The following is a 13787-nucleotide window of genomic DNA, read 5'->3' as shown; positions in this document are numbered from 1 at the left end:
TGTTGGGACTAGCTATTGACCACTGTTGCCTAACTTTGAATTGAGGCAAGACCCCAGCTTTCTCAGCAGAGGGAAGCTCTTGAAACAATATATTTAAGATATATTTGCCAGCAGCTGAGGTCAGCCATGTGTCATTGTTTAAAAGTTTTTCCCCCATGTCTTCATTATTTTTTCAATTACATTGTTTTTAGTTTTTGCCTTTACTAAAGACAAATTCTTCCTGGCACTAACTTTTACAAAAAAAAAAGAAAAGTCCCAAATTCAGTCTCCATTTTAACTGGTTCCTTACATTTCTGGAAAATACATTCATTGGGAAAGGGGTGAGGGAATCCATCACTTGCGTTTTAATTTTAAGCAGCACATTAGATCAGACACATTTGTTGCTCTTCCATTTAGAAAAACAACAACAGACACACTTATTAAAAGCACTAGCTGTAACCAATTTAGATGCAGGATTCAAAGATGCAGGATTCAGCACTACAAACAGCATAAGAAAATTTCAGCCCTTAACAGAATCAGCATGCCTAAAGGTAAATGGAATGATATTATCCATACCCACGCAAGTGGGTTGTCCCTTAATCAACTTCCCTTAATCAACTTTCCACTTTTTTTTAGTGGCTCTATACTGCAACAAATGCTAGCTGAAGCTAAATGCTAGCTAGGTGTCCTGTTCTCTAAGTACCCTGCATGATCTATGAAGCTTGGAATCCAAAAGTGTTGTTCTGGCTGTGGGGAAGTAATAGGGGGTGCCCTAACTAATCAACCGTGCTCCCACTTTATCTGGTTTTCCAGAAATTGGGTTTGCTCATCCAAATTATCTGTAGTATAAAAGCAGTTTTTGATCAGGAGAGGTGGTTTTAAGTAGGGGTCAAGAAACTGCAGACCTCCAGAGGTGGGTGTACTACAACTTCCATCACTCCCAAGTATGGGCCATGGAATGTTGATTCCAAAATCATCTGGAAGGCCACCAATTTCCCACCCCTGTTTCAAAGTGTCTGAATCGCATCACTCACTCATTTGAACCATCCATTTTCTGCCCCATCTCTCAGTGAAGATAAACTCCTCTTGTTGCACTCACCTGAGATTATTCTGCTTGCCTTGAACTTGAAAGCCTGGCTCTGCTGCTTTCTGTAGATAGAGGAGCTCTAACGCAAGAGGGTAGAAGCAATTTGTGGAGGAGCTTGAGCTTGATTTATTGGCTTTTCCCATCACATTAGTAATATACCTGCATGAAAGTTATGTATACCATTGATGGTGCAAGGAGTAGTATTACTTATTGCAGTAGAATTCAGTGAGATGATAGAGGGGGTCTGCTACATAGTGGTTCTGTTCAGATTCTGAGCTCTAGCATGGGAAACCAGTACCCTTGGGGGTATACATCCTGACCCCTTTCGAGATTTAGATGCTCTGTAGGCAAATCCACATGTAGAAGCCTGCTTCTGGGGCTGGTATCAAGGACAGGCATGGTTGGGAATTTGCTGAGGGCCTACAAATCCCAGCAGGGGCCCATTGACAAGACTTACTCCTCCTCTTCACCACTGCAACCTGCATGCTCACCTCTCACTCTGGCCCAGACAATGGTGGTGGTGAGAAGGAGGAACAGCAGATGCCACTTCCTCCTTGCCAATCAAGCAAGCAAGTCATAGCAATGATCAGAAAGAGGATGAGGCCCAATAGCTGTCGGTGAGAATGGGATGAGGCCCACTGAGGGATGAGGCCCACTGAGGGCATTTCACCTAAGAGCCCTCAAAACATGGAGCTGGCACTGCCTCCCTCACTAGAGTTTTTTTTTTTTTTTGGCAACACTGTGTTTCTAATATTTCTTACATGAGGACAAAAAACAAGTTTTGCACAGGAATTTCATGACTATTTTTTATCCTATCTCTCACAATGGATTTATAGATGTGGCACCAACACTCCTCAGATTTTTCATTTCCCATACAAGGGCAATGCGAACATCAACTGAAAATAAATTTTAAAAACATCTAACTGAAAATATATTTAACAAAACAGGGAACAACAACTGAAAGATGCTAAGATTAAAAGCATTTCAATTGAGTTAATGGCAGTCAAGCTCATTAAACAACAGTCAAGCACTTACCAACATTACAAAATTAATTTGTTTGTTTTTTATTTTGCATATTTCTATTTTTATTTTTTTAAGTGTCAGCTTTATAATATAATTCCACAACTATGAAAACCATTCAGGTGTCTCCGGTAAGCAGTTGAATAATTCTCATGTAATCGAGTTGAAATAGAAATATTTATCACAGGTATCTCAGAATACCATGAAATATATTTCATGATCCTGTGAAACTGTCTCTCTAGTTAATCCTGACCGATGAGATTCTGAGAAGGCTGATTACTATTCAAGAAAAGCAACTAATGAAAGATTCTGCATGCCGTGTCCCCCACATCATTCATTTTCAGAGTTCACCAACTGTTCAATCCTTTTTGCTCCATGAGCTGTTCATGCAGATGATGTGAGCTAGTCAATTTTTTTAAACATAATCTAAAAATAATCCTCCTCCTCAGAGCTTTGTTGCAATATTGGCAGCTATTTTAATCCCTATGTCCAACATTAGGGTCTGTTCTACTTGAAATGCCATGTAATTGAAATTACAAGCTTTCTGCTCTGTATGGCAGGCAACGTGCCAGTACATTTTTTACACCAAAAGCATAGTGAGCAAGTCCTTCCCAAACCATGATTTAGGCTAATGCAGACAGGGAAAACCTTCACAAATGGCAGCATGTGATAATATTGGTAGAAGCAATCTTATGCTATCTATGGGTTACCAGAAATAGTATAGGTTCAAATTCAGTGGTAATTTCCATAAATAACTATTCTCTTACAGATAAGATTAGATAAATATACTATATCTTCTCTATTTGGTAGAATATGTCTGTCTTCAAATCCTCCTGTAAATCCATCTTTACTGTGAAGCCTATGGCTTGAACTCTTAGTCCTCATCTTCAATTTAAGCTATTTATTTATATAAAGTATTTTTATCCCACCCATCAACCAAAAACACTCCCAGAGTGGAATACATATAATCAGTAAAACAAGACTGTCCCTGTCCTCAGCCTTACAATCTAAGAAATCATGACACACAATGAAAAAGTGGTGGGAAAGGCAGAGGAAAAAATAAGTAGTCTTTCAGCAGGGCTGGTGTTATGCCCGCAAGGGATCCTATCACCCCTTTCCTCCCACTGCGGTCCTGAGAGCATTACACTTGCATTCATTTTAATGAGACCTCTTTTGGCAATGCAAATTGGATGCACACACACAAACATACACATCCTGATCCACATCAGGATCACAGCAGAGGGCAAAGGATAATAGCTCCCCTATAGCTGTGAATCAAGAAGACTCTGGTTCCAATCCTGCCTCTGGCCATGGCTAGACCAAGCCTATATCCCAGGCTGGGATCATCCCTGTGCATCCAAATGACACACAGGGGATCCTGGGAGCAGGCAGCAACGACCCCTTCATTTGCCTGGGATAATCGTTAGGTCTAGGTAAGGCCTCTGTCATGAACACATTAGGTGACCTTACTCAAGCCACTCTCTCTTAACGTCAGTCCCCTCCATTTGCAATATAGGAAATAATAATGACTTATCTTACAGAATTGTTAGAAGAATGACTAGATAATGCATATGACATGTGCTGAATACTTGAAAGCACTATACAAACATTAAGAATAAGAATAAAATTTGTATTATTAATAAGTTTATATTTAGTGAATCCTGTTTTTAGGAGATGAAATAAAAGGCCCTACTACATACATATACCTCCATGCATCCTTCACATCAGACCCTTGCATTTATATATTACATTCATATTTCTATATAAAATTATAAATGATAAAGCACCAACTACAGTAGTCGTAGTATATAATCTCATAGTATATAGTCATAGTATATAAACAAAGCAGAAGGAATCTATGATATTGGATATATTTCTATATAAACTATAAAGCACCAACTACAATAGTCACAGTATATAAACTATGAATCTCTGCTTGTGATATACTAAAATATAAGAATCTCTGCTTGTGATATACTAAAATATTTGAACGTATTTTAGCTAATGTTTCCACCTTTTAATATAGAGAATTGTGAATAGATGCACAAATTCACTTTGATTAACAGTCAAGAGTTAATTAATCTTTGAGAACAAGAAGAAACACAGGGAAATTATACGTTTGTTAAATATGCAGAGGTCAAACTGTTTGGGGCTGTACAGGTAATAGTCACCTGGATTGGACAGGTAACAATCCACCTTGGAAGATGTACTGAAGCCTACAGCAAGCCAGAATAGATATTGCAACACTTCTGTAATTTGAGTCACAGCATCAGCTGGATGAAAAGTGTCCCTGGCTACTGCACTAACAGTCTCACTAATAGACCCAGAAGCATGCCAATGGTGAGAAACAGTGTAATCAGAAGATTCTGAATCCTTCAGTGAGATGTATCTTCATCCCTTCACTCCCACACCTGTGTTACAAGTCTCTCTGGAACTCATTTCTTCATTCCTGTTTGGCCTCAATCTGTCAGCTTTCTTGTATCTGTTCTCTCAGTAAGTACAGAGACTGCAGGTGAAAATGAAAGATTGAGCTGAGGCTCATCAGCATGTTGATGGTACCTCAATTCTGATTTCTACACTATTGTACTGAGCAGCTTTATTGAACAGAGAAAGGTCCCCAGGAGTTGATCAGTATTCTTTGGAACTATCTTTGAGGAATCAGCCAAGCCAATTAATCTTGGTCTTATGTACACCAGCCATGGTATTATTTACAAACCCTCATGACCAATGGCTACTGCCAAGGCAGAGCACTCTAAAATAGTGTATGCCCAGCTGGTCCACTTTGGTGAAAGACAACGGATAACTGTTTTTCATTCCCCAATGCAATAATCCCAATTTGTTTGCCCCTATATCTTTGATTAATTTTGTCCCATGCTATGTTCTTCCAAAGGCCACAAAGAACACATCTGTTGCTCATTTCCCCCTATCCCAAATCTTCTTTCCCATAACTGAAGCGTGGTATTCAAGACAATGGAAACTTTAGAAAGAAGAGGAATAAATATCAGATGTAAATTGTTATGATATTAAATTGTCACATCCTTGCCACTATTCTGTTAAAATACCCCATCAACACTGACCTACAGAAACTTCACAGGACCATTGTAAAGCCGTCTTGAGTGCCATTTTTAAATAGAAAGGCGGGGCACAAATCAAATTAAACACTTAAATTGTAGTGCTGAAATAATCACTCAGCTGAGACTTTACCCTGCATTCTTTCCTGATGCGAATGCCTGCAGTAAAATTTTATACTGTTTTTATTGTATCAAATATGTGACTTTTGTGTATACCACCCCAAAATTCTTTTCTTTTTTTGGATTAAAGTTCTGTGTATTAATAAAATAAAATAAAAATATTTTTAATCTGTACATGCAGAAAAAGAAAAGAGTGGTTTCATTCTTTCAGAGATAGCCTAAAAGCAGGATATTTCAGAGATAACGTCCTTACTCTTACAATAGTTGCTTTTTTACTAAATGGATCAACAAAACAAAACCACAAAACAAATAAAATATAAAAGAAATGGAAGAGGTAGTAAACCTGAGGAGGATATGTTATTCATGTGCTCACAAATGAAAAAGTGAAAGATAAACCCTTTATCTTGGTTGAGAGGGAAGTGTGTATGAAACTTTGAAACTGTGCAACTGTGTTTCATATATATGAAACTTTGAAACTGTGGGCAGAAACAAATGAGTCCCAACTTCTATATTTTAGGTTAAAGGCAGCTGTGGTTAACCCTGAATTGGACTGAGGCTGCAGAACTTAGAGAATGGAGAGTTTAATCTTTCCCTCTGTGGCGTTTCTCTGATCTAAATCATCCTTACACTATTAGCGCCACAGTAGAATATATGTAGATATCCACAGCTTGCAGGGGCATAATTTTGAATGGGGAAATGGCATGGGTGGAGAGAAGAGAACTACTGCTCTGATCTAATTTGAGAGGTTCCCAATATCTGATTTTAAGATAAATTGAAAACATCAGAAGTTTGGTCATGGAACTCCTGTATATTATCTATTTTGGCCTTGCAATTATCAATTGAAAATATAAACAAACCGTATAGGAACAGTAGAATTTGACATGCCTTACTAGTAACAATGTTAGCTTGGCTTGAGAATCTTGAAGTCCATTATGAACTAATAGCATGAAAGATGTATATTCAGCAAATGACAAATTCCTCATTTTCTTTCTGCCCCACCCAAAACAGAATTACCTTGGATTCTAATGTTGCAGTACATTGCAAAACAGCCTGGACTGAACTGGCAGAGTTCATGGACAAACATTCACAAGCACTTAAACTTTTATCTGATGTAAACATGTGTAAAGTAGTTATTCTGTTATTTAAACTCATTCTGAGAAATGAATGTCCATACATTTATTTAATTAAGGTTCTGAAAATCAAGGCATGCATAAGTAAGTACAAGATGTGCTATTAAATATTACTTTTTTTGGTTGGAATAAAGCACCTTATGGAAAACATTACCTATTTTGTGGAGATCATGCTATTTTACACTCTCGCACTCATAATTAGAAAGCTAAAAATATAGATTATTTGGGATAGTATGACATAGACGTTAACACTACCATCGCTATAATGTCACAATGTGTGACATGTGTATGTTTAGCACATTATGGGCTCATCTACACCAAGCAGATATTCCACTATGAAAGTGGTATATAAAAATGCAGGAGCCACACTACTGCTTTACGGTGGTATTGAAGTGCACTGACAACTGTTGGGGCCCATGATACATACCATATACTGGTATGCACTTCAATACCACAATAAAGCAGTAATGTAGAACCTGCAGTGCACTTCAATATCACTATAAATTAGTAGTGTGGCTCCTGCCTTTTATATACCACTTTCATAACACTTTAAGAGTGGAATATCCTGCTTGGTGTAGATGAGCTCAAGATTATACATAAACAGCACTTTTAAGTTTGATTGATCTCAACTGCGGAGACACACAAATGCCTAATTCCCCTCCAATTAACTGAATTTAAAAGTCATTTCCTTTGCCTCTCTCTTTCTCTCTCTCTCTCTAGTTAGAAATATATGAGCTCTAGCAAGATTGAAAGTAAAATCTTATACCTAAAGACTGATACTCACTGTCTCTCTCTCTCTCTCTCTCTCTCACACACACACACACACACACTGAGTGAATAGTCCAGTTAATTTTGAAAATTTGAATGTAGTATGTAATTGATTCAGTGTGATTATTATTATACTCTACTGTTCAGGGAGAACATAATATGCAGATCTACAGTTGCATGCCAAGTTTAGTATTTCTTTAAATTAACCTAGACAAACTGGGAATTTGTTCACAAGAAAGTATTATTAGAGCCCTGCAACTTCCCTAGTATTCAAGGCAGCACTCATAGGGTTTGTATTCTTACCTGCTCTGTTGTTTGGGGTACATTCTCCAATTCATCACTGCTCTCCATTGAGATTTCTGCTCCAGGCATTGATGCTGTTTTAAACAGGCAACAAGTAATACATTCATCAATCTAATAAAAAACTATCAGCATTTTAGTTAATTGAGCACACCAGACCACCCCTGCAAAGCCACACGTAGCAGATCAGAAGCATTTGCTTCTATTTTTAAACTAATCATAGGACTATGTTATGTATGAACTAATGGAACAGGGCTTAGTTTTAACTATAGTTAGTGAACAAAGCAATTATCCTAAACCATGATTTGAGCCTGGGCTGTGTGTTTTTAACTGACCATAGTTTCAGAACCATAGTTCTGCCATGCATGGATTTAGTGGAAAACTCTGGTTAATTTAAAACTGAAAGTGAACACTTCCAATCTCCTCGTTTCAGAAACTCCAGAGGAGAAGAGGGAGGGGGAAAAGTGTAAGAGTCCTAGGCTTGTTCATGTAACACTAAACTAGGGGAGGGGAACCTATAGCTTTCCAGTTGTTGTTGGACTACACCTTCCAGCATCCTTGACCACTGGCAGTGCTGAGTGCAAGCCTATGGGAGTTAGGAGCCCAATGACACCTGTGGACCACAGATTTCCTACCTGTACACTAAACTATACTTTAGCATTATGTCTGAAAAGGCAATTTGTCTAGTTGCTAATAGTCACTCCTATCTGAATGGATGTCCTGTTGCAATATTACCACTGCCAACTGGTTTCCGAGGGGAAGGTCTCCTCTGTTAACTAAAGCTTCTCGAAATTACTTAGCTTAGGAACTTGTATAAATAATATCTATTATTCATACACTTTGGAAAGTGATTAATTTTCCACAAAATATCCAATGCTGAAATTGGATATTTGTGAACGCTATTTCAATATCTTAGAAGACATTAAGATTTCAAACATTTTAAGGATGTGATAAACACTTACCTTACCATATTACAGTGTGTTTAAAAAACCATTTATTTCATTACGCAAAAATGTTATGGGAAAATCATTTTAAAAAACTTTTCTTGAATTCTTGAGGGAGTTCCTTTTTTGAACAGCAGGGAGAAGATTTGTTATATTTTAGGTGATAGGGATAAACATATTATATATAAAGTCTCTGTTTTTTCCAAATGATTAGATTCAAATTTATTAAACAAAATGGGGTTAAATGTGCTTAGGATCTTAAAATGTATCTTTTACTCTGATTATGTTGTATGTTTGTGATATCAAATGGGTTCTAGCAAATACATTTGACTGACTAGAACTGTTCTGTATCAAACATAGTTTTTTTTAACACAGCCTCCATATCACCATCCATGCATTGCTTATCCAGTTTGTAACCAGTTTGCTTTGCTTTGCTACTTGAGCACTAAATAAATATGCTCAGAAGTGATGACACTGTTAACCCAGAAAATGAAGAATTACTGTTGTCAGAAAATAATTATTGTACTGATGATGTTCTGATAGAGCAATGGATGTCTCTTAATTGCACTGATGAGTATGCATGTATTTTAAAAGAAAAACAAATACCAGTGATACCAATTAAAAACAGATTTACTAGTTGTGTGTGGCACATTAGCAACATTATGGGCCACTAGAGTTTGTCAGTAGCAAACTACAGATATACAGTCTTCTGTAGGTATGTATTGCAAACATCGTTCATATGGTAATAATATGCTAGATCCCAAAAACTAATGATTAGATGCTTCTGTTTTTCAACAGTTTATATTAGAATTAACTTTACTGTAGTGTAAAATGTAATAGATCTCACATTAGCTGATATAGTGTCTGTGAAACCTTTTCCTCCACAACCATCTGTTGTGAGTTCTAACTTTTCAGCTAATTCATAATGAACATAGTGCCCAGGAGAGGTATTTTGTGTGTAATAACATTGTGCCTGCTAACCAAGTTATACATCATTATCCAAATAGCAGAGATAAGCACTTTAATTCTGCCGAGCCTCAGCATTGTGCTGGTGTCTTCAAAAAGCAGGTTTACATCAGCGTTTTATACACTGTATTAAGTCTAATCTCAACTGAGAATGCAGCGTGAACAGAACTGAGAGCCAAGAGAGGGAAATCAAACAAATAATGGGGAAAGAGTCTGATAAACTGCATTTCTTTCCCTACATTACTATGATCTGATAACTGAGAAATGAATTTGAAAAACAATAATTCTTAAAATGTTTCCCTATAGAATTAAAGAAGACCATTCTTGATTATCCTAGAATCTGACTTATCAATGCATATTGATATGATTCGTTTGGATTTTTCCATGTGAGATAGTACAGCTCTACCATGAACTTCATTTTTGTTACATTATTTTTATCGTTATTACCTGCATCTTAATAATTTCTACTGCTCTCCAGTATATATAGTATTGTAATACAGATTCATTTACAATAGCACTTATGTTAAACTCCAAATACCAAGAATCACTCATTCATCTGATCGCTATCTCTTCCAGTAATAAATGGTGTCCAGTTTTTCTGAAAATGATGGACTGAGTTCATCTGTCCATTCCATAATTATTAAAATGTGTAATCTTCCTCCTAAGTATAAGGAACCAAACCTTCAATTGAAGGAATATGAGCTGTTCACCAGGAGTCCGAAGAACTTACCTACAGATTCTGATACTTCTTGCTCAAGTGTCTGAGAGGCGACAGATACATCCTCTGTTCTTTCTGCCAAATTGTCTCCTTGCAGTCTAGGTAATGAAAATGCAAAGAATTGTTAAATTTAACAGAACGTTCAATAGATTCATCATGCACATGAAAGTGTTAATTTGTACAAGGAGACATCTGGATCACCCCTCACCACTGGGCAATCCTTCACTTCACTTCTCCTGCCAATATTTAATATATGACTTTTTCCTAAGGGAGCTGGTCATTAGGCATGTGACAACAAATCAGATACAAGGAAACTAAACACATATACACACATAGTTATAGTTTTTATATTAAAAAGAAATAAAACAACAAAGCTTATTATTTAAGATTTTGGTTACATTATGAACAAAGTTCCTATACTTTAAATCAGAGCTTCTATATTGTTACTAACCATCAGGTGTTAGAAGCTAAAATTCCTAACCCTACTCAAGTTTAAGCCAATTCATCTATCAAGCTCCACCCCAGTTAACTTACAGGCCTAGCAATGAGGGCTTAAGAGTCAGTCTTCCAATTCTCTTAGAAGGATCAGATTTGACTAGGGATGTCAGAGGATATCCGGTTGGGGCTTGAGCTCAGCAGGTTTCCAGCAGCTTGATCTCTTGAATACCAGCGTGTGGATCCCTGCATTTTCAGCATTTTGCAGAAAACCACAGATAAGCTTTTTATGTAGATCCCCATTTTGCACAAATGTCAGCTGTAAATAGGGCCGTTTATGCAAAATTGCAGGTGTAAATGGTCAAATTTTGGCTTGTAATTTTGCATGAATGGTCCATCTAGTGGAGGCTTTGGGGAGGGGGATGGAAGAAGGCTGGGGACAGCCAGGGATACCACACAGTCCAGTCTCCTCCCCTCCCTGCCTCCGGGAATGCCTCCTTTTCCCCATCTCCATGTTCTATTTTGTGAGCGGGGAGAAGTAGATGGTGTGGTTCTCTCCACAGCAGCTATGAGGAGGAGGGGAGAATGGGTTCCTGGCTCTGAGCTTGAAGTCCTGTCTAAAAGCTCAGAGCCAGGAAACCAAGCAATCCTATATGGGGGACAACCTGGAAAAACATTATCTTGGGATGCTGTCTAAGAGACATAGGATTGTTCCCTAAATAAATTTGGTAATGTAACTGGATATAAAGTGAATCCAGGAAAATTGGAAATGTTATCATTATATTTGGAAAGGGAGCAAAAAGTAGAACTTGAATATGTAACAGGCTCAAAATGTAAAACAAGACAGGTCAACTATTTGGGAACCGTATATAAAGCTGAAGTATTGTAACTGTCTTGAACTGTCTTTTTGGGAAACAAAATAAACTATGTACATAATGAAAGGTAGTCTTCCTGGAACCTTTAAAGCTGTTCACCAGACTTCTCCTGAAGTCTTCAGTTTCATTCAGCAGCTGCTCTGTCTTCAGACCATAGCCACGAGCTGACACTGAAGTCTCAGCTCTTTCCTTTGAAGGCCCCTTCAAAGGAAAATGGAGGCAAGAACTTGGTCATTAAGGAGATAGCACAACTGGTGAACCAAGCAAACCTGGAAAAATCTCTCCTGGGTTCAGTCACCACCTGAATCCAAAAGCAAAGACTAGTACCAGAGGATTCCCCAAGCTCAAGACCTACTCCCATCTAGAATAGGCCATTCAGCACCTATTCAATGTAGAATCCCACCTATAGCCATAATTTCTAGCCCTGCTAATTTGTTCTCCCTCCATGTGTCTACATAAGGAGGAAGAAGCAGGGCCATACCTTTGACACCGACACACATATAACATATAATAGGGAAGCCTGGACATAGGTAGGCTCTCAAAACAATCAGAAATCCCAATCTTCTGGAGAGCCTACACATATACACCTATATGCATGTAGGATCACCTTTCAGATGCTACATGGATGCCAAAGGCCTACCCGGCATAGACACAAGAGGAAATGAGACCTGGCTTGGGCAGTCCCATTTGTTATTCATGAGCCTGTATATAATGTTGTATATAATGTTAGTGAAGAGTGGGGTCTGATTTTTTACTCCCAAAGAAATATATGAGTGACATCCCCATGCTCTGCCACTTCAGACAGTTTTATGCAAAACTACACCCTATGGGGGAAGTAAGCTGAGCTGAGAAAAAAGTGCCTGATGCGACAGAAAGTAGCAAGGTAAGGCGAAGGGTTCGCGTCCTCTTTCTTGCATTCCCTTTTTGCCATAAAAAGAGGATACCTGAGAAAGCGCCTTCTCTCTTACCAACCTGCCAAATCACTGGAGGGCATTGGAGGGCATGCTCCTGGTGGTTCCAGATGGACCTATGGCCCGATCGGAATCGACCAGGAGAAGAGCCTTTAGTGTAGTGGCCCCTTCTCTGTGGAACTCCCTGCCCTTGAGGTCGGGCAGGCACCAGCTTCCGGCAGCTCCTGAAAACAACTCTGTTTCGAGAAGCCTTCCTCAACTGACTAGCCATTGTTTTTCTGGTTCCTTTTTTTTTTAATTGAACAATTTTAATTTACTTTTTCAATCTGTCTTTTTTACTTTTTATACCTATGTTCACCTCTTTGGAATCTGTTTTATTGAGTGGTATATAAATATTGTAAATAAATAAATAAATAAATAATAAAAAGCATGCACCCCAATCCCATGTGTTATACATAAATGGAGCAGACAGATAAACAAACAAGTATGGCTGTTGCCATTATGCTTAGTTTGGGCCTTAGAGTGTCTATGCTCTATACCAGAGGAGCTAAATAATCAAAGAAAGAGAGTGGGGACTCCCAGTTAACATCTGAGATGCCCAAGTCTCTGTTCAGGTCAAACTAATGTTACATTGATCTAAAAATTGCAAGTCATAGATAAAGTTGAACAAGTTCTAGAATATTCTGTATAACTGAAGGCGATATTATATTGGGTATATTGTGAATTCATATATTCATGAATAAAAATGAACACTTTGATTTCCTTCAACTCTTATTTCACTTTTTAAAGTTGGAATCATTTTAATAACTTGCTCTTTTTCAAATCCAAATTCCCATTAATCTCTGGAGCCGTGCAACAGACCTTTTAGTAGCTTTTATTTCAATTGCAGCTTTCCAGTACACTTAATCCCAAAATCATCTTCCTTTTCTGAAAAATGACACTTGTTGTTACAGGTTCTGTGATATTTTCCCTTATAGCCCTAGTGTGTATGTTCTGTACACAGTTTTTACTTTTTCTTAATTTCCCTTCCAACTCTGTCATTCTATGTGGATGATATTCATTGCCAATTTGGTACTTGTAACATGGAACAGTAGCTTCAGTTGCATAGATAAAATGTGTCTATTCCAGAGAATAAACAAATTTAGGATTTAGGTCCACCACTCTGCCACTGATAGCCATCCAGCTCCAACATAGTGGTGAAGCTGGAACTATCCACAGCACAATATAGCATATCCATGTTGCCTAAATAACACACCTGTCATTTTCCAATATTTTTGAGCTTTAGTGAACATGGAAAGCCCTTAACAAAACATGTTAAACCAAAAGGGTGGGTTTTTTGTTTTTTTGTTTGTTTTTTGGATAATTGAATCTTCTTTTATCTTTAATAGCTTCTCAGCTGCAAAGTTCTCCATGGCAACAGAGGTTCTTGGAGTATCTTTGACTCAGGACTTATTTTCATGACT

At 37.8% G+C, this 13787-nt stretch overlaps 1 protein-coding gene across 1 annotated transcript in view; it reads right to left on the bottom strand.

Moving 5' to 3' along the window:
* Positions 1–13787, bottom strand: part of C7H8orf34 (chromosome 7 C8orf34 homolog) — a 113550-nt gene that overhangs the window by 31130 nt on the left and 68633 nt on the right. Inside the window, exons 10-11 of the mRNA XM_063130818.1 lie at positions 10116–10201; positions 7479–7552 (exon numbers count right to left, since the gene is read on the bottom strand). Coding sequence (XP_062986888.1) covers positions 7479–7552; positions 10116–10201 — 160 coding nt within the window. The remainder of the gene's footprint in view (positions 1–7478; positions 7553–10115; positions 10202–13787) is intronic.

The sequence above is a fragment of the Elgaria multicarinata genome, chromosome 7 (assembly GCF_023053635.1).
Source record: "Elgaria multicarinata webbii isolate HBS135686 ecotype San Diego chromosome 7, rElgMul1.1.pri, whole genome shotgun sequence".
Lineage (NCBI taxonomy): Eukaryota > Metazoa > Chordata > Lepidosauria > Squamata > Anguidae > Elgaria > Elgaria multicarinata.
This window is presented reverse-complemented; position numbering and strand designations above follow the sequence as displayed.